The sequence below is a fragment of the Trichomonas vaginalis genome, chromosome III (assembly GCF_026262505.1).
Source record: "Trichomonas vaginalis G3 chromosome III, whole genome shotgun sequence".
Classification (NCBI taxonomy): Eukaryota; Parabasalia; order Trichomonadida; family Trichomonadidae; genus Trichomonas; species Trichomonas vaginalis.
Genome location: NC_067205.1, coordinates 357,147 through 375,909, shown reverse-complemented (window position 1 = coordinate 375,909; position 18,763 = coordinate 357,147). Strand labels below are relative to the sequence as shown.

At 36.0% G+C, this 18,763-nt stretch overlaps 11 protein-coding genes and 6 pseudogenes across 17 annotated transcripts, besides 1 other annotated feature; 9 read left to right on the top strand and 8 right to left on the bottom strand.

Moving 5' to 3' along the window:
* Nucleotides 1–18,763: part of a mobile genetic element that runs on past both edges of the window.
* Nucleotides 867–1,209, top strand: TVAGG3_0613880 (protein of unknown function, DUF4106 family; the record flags this gene model as incomplete). The annotated part of the gene is made up of 1 exon (XM_051240113.1): nucleotides 867–1,209. A coding segment is annotated over one exon (343 nt), but the record flags the coding sequence as incomplete, so codon positions are not given.
* TVAGG3_0613870 (uncharacterized protein) lies at nucleotides 2,066–2,212 on the top strand (the record flags this gene model as incomplete). Its single annotated transcript, XM_051240112.1, has 1 exon — nucleotides 2,066–2,212. The coding sequence occupies one exon, from the start codon at nucleotides 2,066–2,068 to the stop codon at nucleotides 2,210–2,212; it is 147 nt and encodes a 48-aa protein (XP_051086699.1).
* TVAGG3_0613860 (uncharacterized protein) lies at nucleotides 2,241–2,484 on the top strand (the record flags this gene model as incomplete). Its single annotated transcript, XM_051240111.1, has 1 exon — nucleotides 2,241–2,484. A coding segment is annotated over one exon (244 nt), but the record flags the coding sequence as incomplete, so codon positions are not given.
* Nucleotides 4,856–5,304, top strand: TVAGG3_0613850 (annotated as a pseudogene). Its single transcript has one exon. A coding segment is annotated over exon 1 (449 nt).
* On the bottom strand, nucleotides 6,007–6,527 carry TVAGG3_0613840 (annotated as a pseudogene). Its single transcript has one exon. A coding segment is annotated over exon 1 (521 nt).
* On the top strand, nucleotides 7,052–7,252 carry TVAGG3_0613830 (uncharacterized protein; the record flags this gene model as incomplete). Its single annotated transcript, XM_051240110.1, has 1 exon — nucleotides 7,052–7,252. The coding sequence occupies one exon, from the start codon at nucleotides 7,052–7,054 to the stop codon at nucleotides 7,250–7,252; it is 201 nt and encodes a 66-aa protein (XP_051086697.1).
* Nucleotides 7,281–7,425, bottom strand: TVAGG3_0613820 (uncharacterized protein; the record flags this gene model as incomplete). Its single annotated transcript, XM_051240109.1, has 1 exon — nucleotides 7,281–7,425. A coding segment is annotated over one exon (145 nt), but the record flags the coding sequence as incomplete, so codon positions are not given.
* TVAGG3_0613810 (uncharacterized protein) lies at nucleotides 8,260–8,634 on the top strand (the record flags this gene model as incomplete). The annotated part of the gene is made up of 1 exon (XM_051240108.1): nucleotides 8,260–8,634. One exon carries the CDS (start codon nucleotides 8,260–8,262, stop codon nucleotides 8,632–8,634), a length of 375 nt encoding a protein of 124 aa, XP_051086695.1.
* Nucleotides 8,663–8,947, top strand: TVAGG3_0613800 (uncharacterized protein; the record flags this gene model as incomplete). Its single annotated transcript, XM_051240107.1, has 1 exon — nucleotides 8,663–8,947. One exon carries the CDS (start codon nucleotides 8,663–8,665, stop codon nucleotides 8,945–8,947), a length of 285 nt encoding a protein of 94 aa, XP_051086694.1.
* On the top strand, nucleotides 8,970–9,554 carry TVAGG3_0613790 (uncharacterized protein; the record flags this gene model as incomplete). The annotated part of the gene is made up of 1 exon (XM_051240106.1): nucleotides 8,970–9,554. One exon carries the CDS (start codon nucleotides 8,970–8,972, stop codon nucleotides 9,552–9,554), a length of 585 nt encoding a protein of 194 aa, XP_051086693.1.
* On the bottom strand, nucleotides 10,336–10,596 carry TVAGG3_0613780 (annotated as a pseudogene). Its single transcript has one exon. A coding segment is annotated over exon 1 (261 nt).
* Nucleotides 12,025–12,875, bottom strand: TVAGG3_0613770 (annotated as a pseudogene). Its single transcript has one exon. A coding segment is annotated over exon 1 (851 nt).
* On the bottom strand, nucleotides 13,694–14,093 carry TVAGG3_0613760 (annotated as a pseudogene). The gene has a single exon. A coding segment is annotated over exon 1 (400 nt).
* On the bottom strand, nucleotides 15,049–16,466 carry TVAGG3_0613750 (annotated as a pseudogene). Its single transcript has one exon. A coding segment is annotated over exon 1 (1,418 nt).
* On the top strand, nucleotides 17,008–17,331 carry TVAGG3_0613740 (uncharacterized protein; the record flags this gene model as incomplete). Its single annotated transcript, XM_001318495.1, has 1 exon — nucleotides 17,008–17,331. One exon carries the CDS (start codon nucleotides 17,008–17,010, stop codon nucleotides 17,329–17,331), a length of 324 nt encoding a protein of 107 aa, XP_001318530.1.
* TVAGG3_0613730 (serine threonine-protein phosphatase family) lies at nucleotides 17,336–17,578 on the bottom strand (the record flags this gene model as incomplete). Its single annotated transcript, XM_001318494.1, has 1 exon — nucleotides 17,336–17,578. One exon carries the CDS (start codon nucleotides 17,576–17,578, stop codon nucleotides 17,336–17,338), a length of 243 nt encoding a protein of 80 aa, XP_001318529.1.
* Nucleotides 17,597–17,959, bottom strand: TVAGG3_0613720 (uncharacterized protein; the record flags this gene model as incomplete). The annotated part of the gene is made up of 1 exon (XM_001318493.2): nucleotides 17,597–17,959. One exon carries the CDS (start codon nucleotides 17,957–17,959, stop codon nucleotides 17,597–17,599), a length of 363 nt encoding a protein of 120 aa, XP_001318528.2.

The following is an 18,763-nucleotide window of genomic DNA, read 5'->3' as shown; positions in this document are numbered from 1 at the left end:
TTTCTACAACCCTGGTATTAAATATCATATAAACATAGATGGCAAATATTATCCAAGAGAAGAATATTCTACAGTTGAGGATATGAGGTCATACAACTTGACATTAGATGCTATGAACTTTAACAACAACTTCACAACAACCATTAACCCTGAAATGCAAAGTTCTATTATGCCATATGTGAAAGTATGGACTCATACAGGAGGTCAAAAAACTCAATATACAAATGGAGACCGTTCAAACTTTTGGCTTGGCATTCCATTTGCTGACTCAGAAGACTTTATGGGTGGTATTTCAACTGTTGGTACAGTTCAAATACAATATACTGGTGACAGAGACGGTCCAGATGAATTGAAGCAAAGAAGTTTACAAAACCAATAGCACTTTTCACGGAAGATGCTCTTTTGAAGATTCGTTCGATGAAACCTGCTGGGGCTCCTCAGATTGGCATAACGACAGCTTCCATCGAGCAGATTTTGGCAGCAGGTCAGTAAGTTGTTCTTGAACTGACTTCTCTCCGTCAAATATTGACAGTACGCCAGTTTTGACATAAAATTGTATTATAAACTTACCTTTAGAAATATGTCAGTTTTGTTGTTATATTTTTGTCTGCTTCAAGAACTTTCACCATTTCAGTTATACCAACTTTCTTTGCTTTATGAAAATATTTTGGTTCAGCAAAGACTGCTATTCTATAACATTTTCCATTGTTTGTGTAAAGAACTATTCTGTCAATGTATTTGTATTGTTTGTGTGTGTAAACTTTGTTTTGCTTCAATTCGAAGAGATACTCAAATACGTCCATCTTTTTATTCTAAGTAAAATGTCATTTCCGAAAAATAGAAGCGTAAGTGTTTCAAAAGGTTTAATGGCGGTGGCAGATGTGAAGTTAAATTCACCAACTCAAACAAACAGTCAAAGTGTTGTTGTCAATGTCAAAGAAAGAGATGTTGAAGTGGGGAAACCATACGAAGACGAAGATGGTATAACAATAGTTCCTGTAAAAGAACAACCAACATACCCTGAAGTTAGCAGAGACTTAAGTTCTGTTGCAGATATTCGAAACGACTACCAACAACTTAAAGACAAACTTAAAACTCAGGAGAAGATTTGTCAAGCTTTGGGTATAATGTTAAACTTGGTCGAACACAACCCTGTAAAAGTGAACTCATATGTCATCGCACCTCATGAAGTTTTGAAAGAACTATTGAAACTTTTGACAGAGGCAGACGATATAAACATCAAAGAAATAGAACCCGACATTGCTTGCTGTGGTGTTTCATATAATGTCATTGACAAGATATACGTTATGAAAGGAGGTGAAACGTTGAACTTAAAATATAGTTTCCCAGACGTCATAAAAATATTTGACGACCACAACATTTCATTAAAATTTATTTGCTAAGTAAATGGCAGAAGACATAGTGGTTTATACTATTACGACTAAAAACCCTGAGTCATATAATTCTATAACAACAAACTTACAAAGTCCTCAAGGACGATATTGTAAACTAACCTTAAACACAATGACGACTAAAGCCTGTTTTGCTCTTTTGACACCAGAAGACTTTGTTGTTGTGAATGGTAAAAAATACTTCTTTGAAGATACTTACTCAGATATACCACCAACAGGTTTTGTTGACTTATTTAATACTTTAAGGACGGATGTAACATGTGCTGCAACTAGAGCAGGTTTCATTATGTTTGGATGTCCGACTGAGTTTACTATAAACGATATGAGCTATAATACAAAACTTATATCTGGTTTTTACTACCAACAGTTTCCTATAACAGGAAAAGGTGTCATACAAGGTCTATTCTTCCATTGACTTTAAGCACACCTATTTTATATATTGTTTCAAACTTAGGTTCAAAGTGCTATTCGAATGTCGACAGAAACTACTATGACCAAAAGATACTCATGCGTATAAACAACACTTTCTCTGCTGGTTTGCCTATTGTTCATTCGAATGCAGATTTTCAGCTTTAGTGAACTCAAACACTTTAGCAAACATAAACTTAACCTTAGTTGACGCAAACTTTGTTCCTGTAAAACTTTTATGTCCTATGTATTTGTCAATGACGGCAGAAAGTTTCGAATTGGAAGATGCAACTGGTGAAAGTATTGTATTACAAGAACAACTTCAACAACAAATAGCTCAAGAACAACAAATGCAACAAATGGAACAAATGCAACAACAAAGTCAAGAATAAAAAAAATATTTTTTTTATTTTTATAAAAATGTACAGAATAGATGTTTCAGATTTTTATGACTTCCAAGCGTTCAGAAATATGTGTCCATTTAGAGACTATAACAAAGCAGTCGAGAATTTGAAACGTTTAGTCATTTATGTCGACTCTGCCCCAGAATGTTATGTCATGAAAGAATGGGATGTTGTCTTTAACAAACCAAGAGCAACAATAGTTTCAGAACAAGAATGTAGACAGAAACTTAAGAAAATAAAAGTCGTACAAGTTGGCATGAAGATGTTAGATGCTTGGGATATCTTATTGTCAAAGTTAGAAGATTTTTCAGTTCGTGGTATAAAGTTCTATACACCTTCTCCAAACTTCTATTCTATCTTCACTGGATATAAATACGAACAAGTAGAATGGAAAGAAAATATTATAGAAGCTTGGTTAGACCATGTCAAAGAAATTATATGCAATGGAAACGAAAGAGTCTATGAGTATATCTTATGTTGGTTTGCAAACATCTTACAACATCCAAGTGCTAAAAATGAAACTGCTCTCATTATAATTGGAAAACAAGGAACAGGTAAGAACACTTTCTTTACAGATATCTTATGCAAACTGTTAGAGGGCTATTCGAACCCGAATATGACAAACTTAGAAAACATCTGCGGTAAATTTAACTCTTCAATAGAGAATATGAAACTTATAGTTGTAACGAACTTCAAAGTATAGATACAACAAAAGTTTTAAACTCAGATGCTTTGAAGAGTCTTATAACAGACAAAGTTGGAGTTGTTGAAAGAAATATAAAGACCAAAGAGTTTGTGAAAATGTTGCAAACTTCATTATGGTTTCAAACAATGCGTTCCGATGAAGTTAGAAAGTTCTGACAGAAGATATGTAGTTGTCAGAACGTCAGATTCTCATATGCAAGATACAGAATATTTTGACGACTTAGCAGAAACTTTGACACCTAACTTTTACAACCACTTGTTCTCATATTTCATGACATTAGATATTTCTAAGTTCAATCCAAGACAAATTCCACATACCGAAGAGAGACAAACATTGTTAGAAGCAAACAAGAGTGTATATGAACTGTTTATAGATGAGACTAACTTTGAGTGTTTAGATGAAAGGTCATTGTACGATTCATATAAACAATATTGTCAAGAGTATGGTTATATGGCAGCTTCTAAACGAACATTCTTGGCAAATGTCAAAATCTTTTAGATGTTCAGAACGGCGTATATACAAAGAAAAATTTTTCTGAGTAAATTTAAAAAAAATATTTTTTTATCCGATAGAAAAGATGACGAAATATATTTCAGTCAACAAGTACATGACAGAAGTCAAAGAAGAACTAGACCCATTCTTATTTGAATGTTTACTTCTACCATTTTGAAAAGTCTACATTTGACAAAGTTTGGAACATCGAACCAGTTAAGTTTGCTATTGTGACTAAAAATGGTGCGAAATTTGAAGACTTAGACATAGAAGGTTTGTTAGCAGTCAAAGAAAATTTTGACAGAAGGTTCTCAAACCTTAAAGAAGGCAAAGCATACAAACTTGTTATACCTTATGAACCAAAGAAAGCAGACGACTATGAATATTATGAGTCTAAGATAGTTGAAGTTCAAGGTAAATTGGGTAAAAAGATTTTAGAGTCTAAGCCAGTGTTTGCTCCTAAAGAGGAAGAGAACATTGACATTGACCCAGAAATGTTCTAAAAATAAAATTTTATTTTTACATGTCAAATTTCTTTTTCTCTGGAACTGGTTCAGGTTCTTTCTTCTCTTCTTCTACTTTCTTTTCTTTCTTTCTCTCTCTTCTTCTTCTCTGGTGGAGTTATGTCAAATTTCTCGAACCATATTTTGTAAAAGTTCTTTGTCCTTTAATAGCTCTTCTATTCTGTTTTCTATTTCATCTTCAAGAACAGCGCATGTGTCTTCTTTGCATTCTAAGAACTTTTGTTGGACTTCATCTTTCCAATCGGCGTCATCTCTGTCAACAAGTCTGTCATTGACAAATTTTAAGACTGCTCTTTGTAATGTTTTATGGTTCTTGTCATATTCCCAGAAACAGAACTTTAGAACAAATTCACCTTTCTTGTTTACACTATGTAAGATTTTATGGTCGACAGATGTTTTGCTGTCGAAAAGCTTGTCTCGAATATAGATAGCGAAATCGCTAGACATTTTCAAAAAGATAAAAATTTTAATTTTTCTAAAAATATGTTAGAAAAAAAGTTTGCTGACATTGACAAGAAATTTGAGAATGTTTTAAACAAGAACAAGAGGAAGTTAGAAAATGCTCAGATAAAACCCATACATGACAAGTTCTTATTTGCTCAGAATGGTATAACAGGTCTAATTGCACCACCTGGGTCGGGTAAGACTTTCACTTATCTTAAAATGGCTGCACAACAACAAGAACTAGATGAGAAGAACCCATTCTATGAGTTAGTTGTTATTTGTAGTACTTCTGGTCAATTTGACCAAACCGTCAATTCGTTCAAAGATATTATAAAGAAGTCTAAGTTAGTATGTATAAAAGACTCTGAGTTGTTAGATTGGATAAAGAAGTACCAAAGAAGAGTTTTGAAGTACAATGCTATAAATGAGTATATAAATTCGAAGTTTAAAGACCCAAATGAGGAAATGCAGAGAATATTAGAGAAGAAACACTTCAGAAACAAACAGAAAGAGATAGAATACATTTCGAAGAAATTGCAATCTTACGATTGGAAGACTTACCCTCATAGATGTCTTCTTATCTTAGATGATTTCGCCTCTCATCCTTTGTTAAAGAACAGAGAACAAGACATGTGTCGAATTCTTAAGAAGCTCAGACACTTTAACATTCAGTTGTCATTTGTGTACAGACAGCCAAGAGTTTAAGTAAGGATGTAAAGAGAATACTTACTGACATTGTACTTTTCCCTGGATTGTCCGAAGACGATTTCATGGAACTTATGAAAGAGTCCATGGCAGGTAAGTTTGACAGACATGAACTCTGGGAGAAGTACAAAGTCATACAAGACCCTCATACTTCTTTCAGAATTCACATCTACGCGAACAAAGTTCAAATTGTAAAAAGTCAAGCTTGAAAAATAAAGAGTTTTGGCGACCCCGAAAGAAGTCAGTCTAGAGAAATTTCACTGTTTTTGTTGCTGAATTCAATAAAAATATATTTTAGGTGAAGAGGTGAGATTTCACCTCTTTTTTCACCTGTTTTTTCACCTCAGTTATTTTATAAGCGTTTCACATGGTAAACGTTATTTTTTAAATTTTGTGAAAACTCAACGGTTTGACACAAGCCCTAAAAATTATTTTACTCAGAATTTTGTTGCTGAATTCAATAAAAATATATTTTAGGTGAAGAGGTGAGATTTCACCTCTTTTTTCACCTCTTTTTTCACCTGTTATTTTATAAGCGTTTTACATGAATTGTACGATGTATATTTGAAATCCTAAACAGTTTTGTAGCTTCTATTTCTTCTGTCAGTACATCGAATGTTTTAACTATGCCGAAAGTTTCTTTATACTTCTTCTTGACGTCAGATAGAAGGAAATCTTCTGCTGTTGGATAGTTTTTTTCAGAAATGTCAACATGTCCATTTTATCTTCTGCTGGTTTCTCTCTTCTCTTTAAGTGCATAGTCGTTTCGCATTCTATCTCTTTGACTGAGTAGTTATATTTCCTCATTGCTGCTTTACATTTTGAACATTGTGGGTTCATTTTTGCGTTATATTTCTGAAACCTTACCTGCTAAAACAACTAAGGCGTCAATTGCTCTCTTCATCTCGAACATAGCGGGTCTTATTTGTTCGTTCCATACTTACCCTACTATCTTTATCTCTTATTTCCCATACACATTTTGCAACTAATGAAACAAAGTTGTCGTAGGTCTTAAATTCTTCGGATTTGTAAAGGTCAGAGATGTTCTTATATACCATGTCGCAGTCTTTGTCCATGACTTTGTGGTTGCAATGAAATCCAAGAAACTCATAGTTAACCTTTCGTATGAACTTCTTTATTTCTACTGAGTCAGTCAGTCCGACTTCTATTTCATCGAATTCTGGAATAGTGAGTTTTTGTTGTTGGATTTCAGGAAGTTTAGGTAAATGGTCAATATATCCTGCATTTCATAAAGATACTGTTCATTTGTTTCATCTTTCGCACTACAGTCTAAATTACTTGTTAAAAGTTCTTGCTTTATCTTCTGGATTTTTGTTTCGAAAGTATATGAAGAAGGAATGAAGCTTTTCATCTCTACTAACATTGAAGTTGGGTTCATGACTAACGAGTTTGGTGCTGTTGTTGCTAACATGTTCTTACAATAAAAATAAAAAATATTTTTTTAAAAAAACCAACTTTATTTTTTATTTCGGGAAAATTCAAGAGGGTGAAAAAACAGGTGAAAAAAGAGGTGAAATCTCACCTCTTCACCTAAAATATATTTTTGGGTCATTTACGCTCATTACGATGAAGTTTCGACAAAACATTTACGATGAAATCATGAAAATTCATGAGGTGAAAAAACAGGTGAAAAAAGAGGTGAAATCTCACCTCTTCACCTAAACATTATTTTTGCTGAAAAAGTGTCATTTTTTCATGTCCGAAGACTCGAAGGTGCAACACTTCCAAAATACCGACGAACTACGAAGAGCAGCATGGCAGTATGTTCTTGACAACTTCTTTGAGTTCTCCAGGTACACCTTGGAAAATGCTGAAGAACTCCGACACAGAGAATTTGGAGAAATTGCACTCCAATACTACCTTGACAAACAAAGGGTAAACAAAGGGTAAAATAAAATAAGACTAAAAACTTAACGTTTAAAAAGTGACATTTTTATGAGCTCCGAGTCACCGAGAAAACTTGGTCAGATGTTAGCAGCTTACTTCCCTGAGGAGGATGGAAGCGTTACATACGTAAGGTTCAAAAACAACGAACCTGGAATTGCGTACCAAATTCGCAATTACATGACCATGGAAGAGTACGAAAGGTTTCTACAAGAGAAACCAGCTCTAAACAACTCAGAAAAGAAAGAGTAAAAAGTTTAACTCGTAATTGTTTATTTTTTTACTTGTATGGGCAAGCTGCAAGAATGAAGTCGACTATCTCGGTCTTTGTCTTGACCAGTTGGACTGCTCTTGCGAGTACGTCTGTTTTGCGGTCTCCAGCTGGTGTCTGACCTTCGTAATTGCGCATGTTCTTGAGAGCTCCAACTGTAAATGGTGTAAGATGAAGAGTCTCTCAGACTGCTTGAGGTAGTCTTCACGGTCACGAACCGAATCTGTGGTACGAGTCGAATTGGTCGACCTTAGGGAAGAGACTGAAAGCCTGTCATCTTCCATAGGGGCTGTGGCATACTCTTTGCGTAAACGGTTCAGACCTTCTTCGAACTCTTGGTCTCTCTTCGATTGGGATTGAGATTGGAATTGGGGTGGAGGGTTTGACATGAACATCCAAGGGTTAGGGAAGTAAGGCATGGGTTGAGGAGGGTAGTTTGGAAAGCCTTGTGGTGGGTAGTTTGGAAAGCCTTGTGGTGGGTAGTAACCTTGAGGTGGAAATTGGTAGTAATTCGGAGGTCCTTGTTGGAACTGAGGTTGCTGAGGAGACTGTTGTGGTGCTGGAGCATGCTGTTCTCTGGCTGTGGAACGGGTTCAGTAGGTGGGACGTCGGACATTCGTTTGTGTCTTAACCGTCTTTGTTCTGAAACAATATAATATTGTCTTGAAAAAGTACAACATTGTCTTGAAAAAGTACAACATTGTCTTGAAAAAGTACAACATTGTCTTGAAAAAGTACAACATTGTCTTGAAAAAGTACAACATTGTCTTGAAAAAGTACAACATTGTTCTGAAAAAGTTCAAGACTTGTTCTGAAAAAGTACAGCTGTACTCAAATTTGAGAGACATTGTACTGAATTTATACAACATTGTTCTGAAAAAGTACAACATTGTTCTGAAAAAGTACAATATTGTCTTGAAAAAGTACAACATTGTCTTGAAAAAGTACAACATTGTCTTGAAAAAGTACAATATTGTACTGACTCAGTATGGAGCTTGACCCCTTAGACGAAGCAATTTATCTAATTGAGGTAAATGAAACCGTGAAGGAATATCTCAGCAAGTGCAAACCAAGCAAGTCCATTGGCTTCTGGTTGTCCAAGAATAGTGTCTTAAAGTTGGAAATTGAAACAGGTGTTGCAATTCAAGTTCCAGAAGGCACTGCATTCGATGATATTAAGGATGTGAAGAAAGAAGCCCTCTTGAAGTTCTTCATGAAACGTCCTTGGATACTACTTCCATATCGTGAGAGCCCAATTCCACGAATTACACAAATTCTCAGAGCACTACTTCACTACTCTGGACAGCCGTTCTTCATAACCTCAGAAGGCGACATCCAACCAATTCTTCAGCCAGTTCAGTAAACATCTCATTTTAACTTCACTTTTTTTTATGTTTTTACTCACACTCGTACTCAACAGGTTTGTGTACAACTATTTCAACTGTGAACCTTGTATTGACCGGTCTTCCTGCAAATGCAAGTTCGGTCAATACACAATTTATGGTGGCAAGAAAGACAGTGGGGAATGTTATTCTGACATCTGTTGTTGCGCTCGAGAGAGAATTGAAATTCCAGACCCAACTCCAACACCAACACTCAAGTTGCCAAAGACTCATGTGAAGAAGAAGCCTTCTGGTAAGTTTCTTATAGCCATATACATGGCACGCTTTGAGTAAAAACATTTTTTTCATTTTTTGAATGAAGCAAGTTAAATTCGTCCCACACCAATCTCAATGGACCGATGAAGAGTTTCAAGCTATGGTTGAAGGTGTTGAGAACGACATAGACGGCGAACTTGAAGGAGCTCAAACCACAATTGCAACCAAAATTGCACAAGTCAAGGAACAGATAGCTCCACTTAAAGCTACCAAAGCTACTCTTGACCTCATGGATAGTTACCGTTTAGATGTCAAGAGTGGAATAAGACAATTAAAATTAAAACTTCTAAACTACGAAGCTATACTCCAAAAGTTAGCAGAAATGAGAAGACTTTACCAGAGCTACTTACATGTAAGGGACTTACCTTCAAGCAGTCCGACCAAAGATGAATTTTCTGACATTGTCCCAATTTTGTCCGAAAGTCAGCTCAGATGTTTTGAACTGCTCCCAACATATCCAGAATATGAACGTTTGCCTGAACTCTTCCGCAATCTCAAAAAACGTTTTTTGGTTCTCATGTTCGAAACTTTTATCGGAAGAGACAACAAACGTTCAGAAGAAGAACAAGATATTATTTTAAACTTGTTGTATGACTTAACCGTCATAACAAGCTTTTTGAAGTAAAACCGTCATTCTCAAACCACTTCATTTTTTCGATGTCCGAACAAGCACCGAAGCCGAACAATGGCAGATGTCCTTTCAATGTTGCCAGACAAGCGCCCAGTTCAAATTCAAATTTTGAATTTGAAAGCTCATCTGACAAACACCGTTAAGACTCTCCAAAGTAGTCTTATGGAAGAGATGAAGGGACTTAAAGGTGAGTTCCTCATGAACCAAGCTTCCAATGAGAAAGTCCTGAATGATTTGACGGAAACCTTGCGCATTTACGCGAGAGAGAACCGAGACCTTGCCAGACTCATCTACCGTTTCTTCGAAGAGATAGACGCCATCTGGAAGGTACTCGGAAAGGACAGAACCTCCAACACCGTACTTCGTGAACACAGAATTGCCGAAGGAATTGTCGAGGAAGAAGAGAAACACGAAGAAGAGGAAGAGGAAGAAGAGGAAGAAGAGAAACACGAAGAAGAGGAAGTTTGGGCAACCCTTGTTGCCGATGACACTTACGAAATTTCCCAACCCTACCCATACCAAATCCGCAACAAGGAGACCGGCAAGGTTCTTACCCCAGTCTCAACAACTTGGGACACTTGAACCTTACCCTTCGGAATTACGGTTCAATCTCCATGGGCAAGCTTGTCGCAATTCAATGGGTTCCAAATCCAAACAAGAGACGAAGGTCAGACACATTGACGGTGACAAGCTCAACAACCGTAAGGAGAACCTCGAGTGGTTCTAAGAGTAAAAAAATTTTATTTTAGGGGGAAACCCCGAGTAAATTTAGGTGTTTTTTAGTTAAGTAGCTTAAATTAAGGAATTTGGACAAGTAGTTCCTGACCTCTGAATTGGACTCTTTCGTCATCCCAGTTGCGTAGGAGGTCGTCCCAGAGGAGTTGGTAGAATTGCCAATCCAAGGACGATTTGTCCTCCCAGGCATTGAGGATGTACTGCTCGTAGAGTCTCATGACCTCTGCCTTGCACCAGACACCCTCTCCCTTGGAACGTAAGGCTTCTTCGAAGTGCTCGAATGCGATTGGCTGCGGACCATCTGAAATGACACTTTTTGTCCGTTTGGTCAATGTTCGTGTCTCGTGCCATAGTCGACGAAAATACAAACAAACAGGTTATATATGAGTTTGAGACCAAGAATGGTGTAACTCGACCTGTCCGATTCAAATTCGAATAAAAATTTTTTATTTCATGCAATGTTTTATTTCTGTGCCGTCTTCAAGTATGCCCCAGTACTTACGCTTGGAGAGGACATGAACTTCGGTGAAAATTTTGTCCAATTTGAATTGACCCATCTTTTCACCGACCATTCCCATTTCAATGAGTTTGTTATAGCCTTCTTCGTTCGTCATGAGTGCGTCATGTTCTCATAGTAAACCTTCACTTTGGATTTGACTTCGGAGAAGAATTTGTTGTAGTTGTCAAGGACTGCCTTTGCGAACTGAGGGTAAGACCAATGTTCGACAATAGGTTTTAATGTGGTTACTAAGCCACTTTGACCTTGAGTGAATTCGTACTTCAAAACAAAAGGAGAAAACCTTTCAACAAAGTTGTCGACCTTCTCATAGTTTACTCTTCATCTCTTGAGGTTTCTTAATGGAATATCCCCATGTCGAATTCATAAGCAATTTGAGTGTCATTGCAAGTTTGGGGTTTGAAGCTTTCCTAATATCATACAGTTGTTGTATGACTTTTCCAACTGTATAGTTCCTTCCTGGGAACTCACCATCTTCGTTTGGAATTCCAGTCGGGATATATTGGACGAACCTCATGTACGCAGCGTTAAGGTCGACATAGTATATCTTTTCATCTGAGTCGAACTTGTCGCAACCAATGGGTCCAGTTCGTGGAAATTCAAGTGAGTCTCTTATCTTCTGAGAAACTTCTCCTGTTATCTCATAAACATCGTCGAAGCAACCTGTTTCATATAAAACCTTCTGACCTAACTCAGATGCTCTCCAATACAATTTGACGTCAATTGGATGTCTCAATGGAAGTTTGTTTATAGCATCTTGAAGTTCTTGCAACCTCATTGGAAGTTCTTCTGGTTCAGGTTGGTATCCGAACAATCCAACTCCTTTTGGAACTGTGTACTTCTTTTGTGCTAGAACTTTGTCTGGAACAACTTTTGGTCTTGCTAACAATGAAAAGTTTGTTTCGTCTTTTGGTACAAAAGTTTCTGTCAGCTTGTCATCTGGAATTGGTTCCAACAAACCTTTCTCGAAAAGAATGTTTACAGCTCTGACAATGTTGCACTTGCCTTTTCCGAACAATGGGTTTGTAAGACTTTCGTTCAACATGAAGTGGTTGTGGACAATTACAATCTTCAACCATGGTAAGTCTTTGTCAACAACATAGTCGTCATGTGAAGAACCTTTAGCTGTAGGTATGTTGACTCGGATATTGACATTTGCCAACGGTGCAATTTTTGCCAATTGACCTCTGAGAATGTACCTTGTCTTCACACATGACTCAAGATACTTCATCTTCTCATCTGTAACAAGACCAGAGTTCCTGAGACATGTAAGAATACAAGGTTCATTGACAATTGTTTCAATTGAATTGTAAATTCCATACCTTGTCAAGTCAATGTCAGACTTATTTATGAACGGGAAGTATCCAGCATGTTGTCTGACTGCTTGAGGGTTAGGTTGGTACCATTCAAATTTTACACTTGCAATTCCTTCAATTGCATTCAAAATGTCTGAGTCGGAGTCAACCATTTGTTCTCTCTTTGTAGTCTTGAAAGCGTCAAGAAGCATTGCAGCTGTTGTGACATTGCCATGTGCATAGTAAATGTGACCGTCCAAATCTGTTACGGTTAGTCTGAGATTGTATCCTTTCTTATTTCCGTCTTGTATGGCAGCAAGTACTCCCATGAAGCCTTCTTTGTTCTTTCCTTCGTCAAAGTTTACTGTAAAGGTTCGACCAGATGTAATTTGACTTCTAACTTCACGATACTTTTCATATGCATATCTTGTTCTTTCCATGGGAGCATGTGCGTCTTCACCTTTTCCTTTTTTCCTTCTCAAAGGATGCAATTGTTCGTCATGTTTCCAGTAGAATCTGGCAAAGCCGTCGTGTCCTTCAACTTGAGGTCAGAACATCGAAAGGCATGTCCATAAGACGTTCTTCTTCTAACCTCTCTAGTCTGTTTGGATAATTTGCGCGTGCTGTTTCCAAGTCCATTTCGTAGCGAAGACCAGACAGTTTGTCATAGACTTTTATGGGTCTTCCCTTCCTATATTTAAACTTCTTCGAAACTTTCCAACCATATCTTTCTAACTCTGCTTTTATTCTAGCAGACTTTCTATCCATTCTATATGGGGGCATTTTTATAAAAATAAAAAAATATTTTTTTCTTTACTTTACATAACCGCCTGCTGCCATAAGTCTTTGACGCCAACCCATACCAGCTAATGAAGGTTGACTTGGTTTAGTTTGGAAACTAAACTTTGGTTTTGGTTTATCTTCAGTTTTTGGTTTTTCTTCTTCTATCGGTTTTTTCGTCACTTTCGGTTCCTCTGACTTTACCTCACTTGCAGGTATGGTTGTGTTGTCAACATCTTCATAAATATCATATGCCATTTGTTTTTGTTTTCTTTCAACTTTTTGTGTTTGTTGTAAAGTTTAGAATATTTCGACTCTAAGTCAATGAGATGTTCTATAATGAACTGTTGGTCAGTGAAGTAAACTTTTCCATCTGTTGTCGAAAGCTCCTTCAGACTTCAATATTTTATTTGTGAGAGTCTGTTTCTTTTTTGAGATACTAGCCGTTCCATTTCTATGAAAAGTGACTTTATAGTTAGGGTTTGTATTTCCAGACCTGGCACTTTCTATTATTGAATTTTTCTCTTCATCTGTAAGTTCTTTGACAGGTTTTGACAATGGTTCTGAACTTTTTTGTTTGTGGTGTCAAATCTACCGTTTCAACTTCTTCGGTCATTTCATCTCAGTAAAAATTTTAGTTTGGTTTGTTATTCAACTGGTTGTTTAGGTTTTTTAAGTCGGTCTAAAACTTCCTGAGGTATAGGAAGAACTTGACAAACACGTGGTTGTGTAACTGCTGGAAGCCGACAAATCCATCTTGCCATTTGTCTCAATGCTGTATTGTTCATTTCATCTCAGTAAAAAATTTACATTCCCCACGTTTGAGGCGGTTGAGGTTGGTTGTTGTTTACCCACTGTTGTGCATGGTTATATCCTCTGTTAAAGAATCTTTCACTTGGTCCATATAGTGTCCTGCTTGGTTATAGTAGTCATTTGCTTTGTTATAATAGTTTCCTGCTTCTCTTCCTACATTGTCCATCCATCCTTGAACTTTTCCTCTTGTTTCAGGATTTGGAATAAGATTTACTGCATCTCGTGCTACATCCCAACCTTTCTGTACAGTTTGTATAATAGGTTGTGCTTTCTCTTTAAGTATACCTAAAGTACTCAAAATCTTCCTTCCAACTCCAAATACACCTCTGGCTATTGTTCCAACTGCGGGCAAAATCTGGATGCAACTCCTGCTAATGCGCCAAATAAACCCATTTCTTATGGGTTAAAAATGACGAATCCAAACAAGGACCCCTATGTTTCTAAGGCAACAAAAAAGCACTCATGATAAAAATCTTTAGTTCAACACCAAATGCTTGGTTTATGGATATCTTGGAACATTCCGAGGTATAGAGAAGATGGACCTCCATACTGGCTAATATTTGTCGGTCAAAACACAAGATACTGTGAAGCCATACCATTACAGTCCAAAAATATTTTAGATGTGAAAACTGCTTTGACAATATTCGTTGACAAATACCATCCAACAAAACTGACATTGACTGTGAAAGTTCTTTCAAATCAGATGATATTAAAAACTATCTGCGTTCAAAAATGTAAACCAATATTTCATTGTCGACAAAACCATTCTGCTCTTGGTGTCATTGACAGTTGTATAAAAATCTTAAGAGACTTAAACCAACCACAAGGTGGTGAGGTAGATGAAATGTCATATGACGACAAATATAGACACTTCTCCATGGCAAAGATGAGACAAGTTTTAAATATTTACAATAACCGTAAACAAAAAGGTTTGGGAGACCACTCCCCGAAGAAATGAAAACAACCCTGACTTAGAGAAAGACTATATATTTAATATTTAGTCAAAAGAGACAAACAAGAAAGAATGCCGGGCTTCAAACTTCAGAAAGGTGACAAAGTAAAATAGAAATACCTAAACGCCCCATATGAAAATACTATTGACTATGACAACAATGGGAACCGACAGGTATCACATTCGTGTTCGTAAAATAGAAGAAGATACAAGAGAATATTATGAAGTTTTAGGCAAACATGGCAAAATGTACACACTGCAAGCAGAAGATAAAAATACTATTGTCAGACCTCGTTTCAAACTTGTCAAAGTTCAAGGTGGTATACTTTCAAAAACAGTTCCTAACAAATATAAGACAACTCCAGACGAATATGCTAAAGAAGTTGAAAATGACGACTAAGCAATTCTATACCATGCGTAAACTGTCATGTAAGGTGGCATGCAGTCTTTACTTTGTCCCGTTGTTTGCGTATATCCTGTAACGAAATGTGTATGGATTCCTTCTCCCTGCGTGTCATCCCAGTAACAATTTATAGCAAACTTAACGTCGTCTTTAACATCATATCTTTGACCTTTTGTCATTCCAGTCCAATCCCAATATCTATGCTTATGCCAACCTGCTTGAGATGTAGTTAATCTTATGTAATGACTGTGTGCAGGTAAATTTGCACCTGAAATCGTTTTACTTCCACCTGTTTCCTTTAAAGAGTTTGCACAATACAAAAACCTGTCGACTATTTGTTCATACATTTCATTGTTATTTTTCGGAATGAGTTTATACCGTATACCATTTTTTAAGGAATGTACAAACTGCCATCTAAAATATTTATTTTCTTCATTGACAGAAAAGTCACCAACAATAGTTTCAATATTTTTTGTTCCAACTAAACTTTGGTATATTTCATTGACATATGTTTTATCTGCTTTAGTGTTTAAGGTTTCTTGTAAGTTTGTAATATCAGAGATAGAATGTGTATGTCCAACGTCACTTTTCCTGTTTAAGGTTTCTTGCAAGTTTGTAATATCAGATATAGAATGTGTATGTCCAACGTCACTTTTCCTGTTTAAGGTTTCTTGTAAGTTTGTAATATCAGATATAGAATGTGTATGTCCAACGTCACTTTTCCTGTTTAAGGTTTCTTGCAAGTTTGTAATATCAGATATAGAATGTGTATGTCCAACGTCACTTTTCCTGTTTAAGGTTTCTTGTAAGTTTGTAATATCAGATATAGAATGTGTATGTTGTTTTTGTGGATATGTTCTATCTGTCCATGCGAAAATATATTCTTTTGTTGCATCTACATATCCAGTTATCCATGTCAAGTCTGCTTTTGTATTCCTTAACTCTGTAACACCTTTCTCAAGCTCTTTCAACTGTTGTCCATCTTCCATTAAAGCTCTGTCATGACTTGAAACCGTTTGTGCAACATATCTACAGTTTCTTTGTCAGCTTTATTTTCAACATCCTCTTTTGTTGCATATGTTGCATCTGCTCTGTCATGTTCTTCTTGAACTTTTTCAATGACATATTCTTTGTCAGCTTTGTTGTCAACATCTGCTTTCAAAAGAAGTTCATTTATAGGTTTCTCGTTTAAATTTCCTTTTGTTGGATTTATACAGACAGTATTGTTTTTATTGTCTTGAAATAGAAACTCATCTGTCATAGGGTTTATTGTCAGTTTTAGGTTTCCTTTTTCAATGACTCAGATATTTTAGCATAGTTTGAAAAGTTTGTTTTTGTTCTTATTTAGAGCTTGCATAATGAGTTGTCGGTTGTGTTGTATTTCTCTCATAGACGCTGTTTCATTTGACATTTTATTATAGATAAAATATGCTTCCAATAGAAAAAGAAAATTCAAGAGTTGCTACAACTAAACCATTAGATGAACTTTTTACTAATGTCGGTCAAAAGTTTGACTTAGATACTATAAAGCATGAAGGCTATCGTTTTGACTACCATTAAGATGGTTAAGAGACCCATCTGTTACTAAATCTATTGGCTTTCGAAGAATAAAATTTGTGTCTGTAGAAGATAAAAGTTTTCCATTTATTGTAAGGTTTCATATAGATTATATATCTGAAGGGAAACGAAAAATGTGGGAAGAAATTGAGCTAATACAAGTTGACCTTTCATCTTCTCTACAGACTGCGTTAAAAAATATAGAAGATAAAATAAATTCATGTTATGCAAAATATGCTGATGAATATGCAAATACCGAGAGCACACTTTATGTGAGAATTGTATATGACAAACAAAATTCACAAGTGTCATTTCAAATCTACGAAAACAATCCAAATAAAGACGAACAAATATATACAGAATTCACTGCAATGTCATGGTATTATTTGCAAAGAATGTTAAATCAGAAAGTTGAACTTCCTTTAGCAAATATTTACAGTCGATATGCAAGAGATGAACCATATTTATTTAAAGATGTTTTCGACCAAGATGCTATTATTGTTCATGCTTCATTTTCTGGCGCCCAAAACTCTTTCTTATGCTTGGCAAATGACTTTTACGAAAAACCTACAAAGCTATATGAACCGCCGAGTGGAAGTATTTCAGACTTTCAAGTATGGTTTACTACAGATGGAAGAAAAAGAATAATTCCATTATACCATGCGTTTTACTTAGAACTTAGTTTCATATACAACTACTATCGAACGTTAAAAATATAATTTTTTAATACGGTTGAGGTGTTGGATTTGGTTGCCAACTAGACTGTGGTGCAGGTTCAGGTTGTTGTATAACAGGGGCTTGTTCTTCTGGTTCAGGGTCTTTAGGTATAATACCAACGAACTGACCTACTCTTTTACCAATATTTTTGACACCGTTCCAAATTCCTCTTCCGACAGATTTTATTCCATTCCATATACCTCTTCCAACTCTTCTGAAGAAGTTTCCAATACTACTGAAGAAACCCATTTTACTACGTGTAAAAATCTAATGTCCACCTAGTCTCTTACGTTTCCTGTTGAGTTCCATAGCATTCTTTAACTGGAGCTCATACATTCTGTTTCTCCTCTGGTAGAAAACATATTCTGGGTCAACTCCTGTGTTCGCGTCATCTGCATAAAGTTGTTTATATCCCACTTCAGGGTTTGTATAAAACTCTTTCCATCTCATATTTGCATACCATGGTGGCAAACCTAACGCAGCGTCATTTGACATGGCAGTTTGCATTTGTACATCTGTTGGCACTTGACCATAGTTTGCCATTGCAGTTTGTATTCTAACTTCATTTGGAATATTCTCTGGGTTTGGTTGTCCAGGTTGCTGTGCATTCGCTAAGTTCTGTGCGTCCATTTAATATTAGATAAAAATATCTCTTACGAGTACATATGCTGAACATTTGCAGGCATTGGTTCATCTTCATATTCTCTGTACTTTTCTGCCACGTCAAATAAATAAATGACACAATGGAAAAAACCTAAAACAAGTAGTCCTATTTCAAACCACATTTACTTACTAATAAAATTTCTTTGTTATGACACTTTCTCCAGTTTATGGGACCTCTCTCATACTCTATCTTGTCATATCTAAACTCATAGTCATGTATGTCCTCTAACCATCTCATAACGGTTTCCAAACCACTTTTATCGGATGTAAAGTAAAAGCATGGATGGCTATGTAAAACGTCTAAAGTTTCTAAAGAGTCTCTCAAAGTCCAGTCTACTTGGTATTGAAAATCCCATGTGTTATAGAACGGCGGGTCCACTATAAAGAAAACTTTTTCCTTGTCTTTATATTTTTCATACAACTCTGTCCAATAACATCTCACAAACTCTATACCCTCAATATATTTTTCTATGTCCTCTTTGAAAACATTTGTATAGTTAAGATATAAAACTTTTGACATAAATGTTTCAATGTCATGAACTCTTATAGAACCACTATATAATAGTCTAGCAGATATACTATCCCAGTCTATATATTCTGCTTTTTTCAAAACCTCTCTCACAATATTTTTCTTATCTAATGGTATACGTTCCATCTTACCTATAGGTATCTTTTCTTTTAACTCTTTCAATATATTGTTTGTGTCTGGAATATGTTTGAGACGGTCCATATAGTTGTCGAAGTCATTGCATATAATCTTTGAGTCTGGGA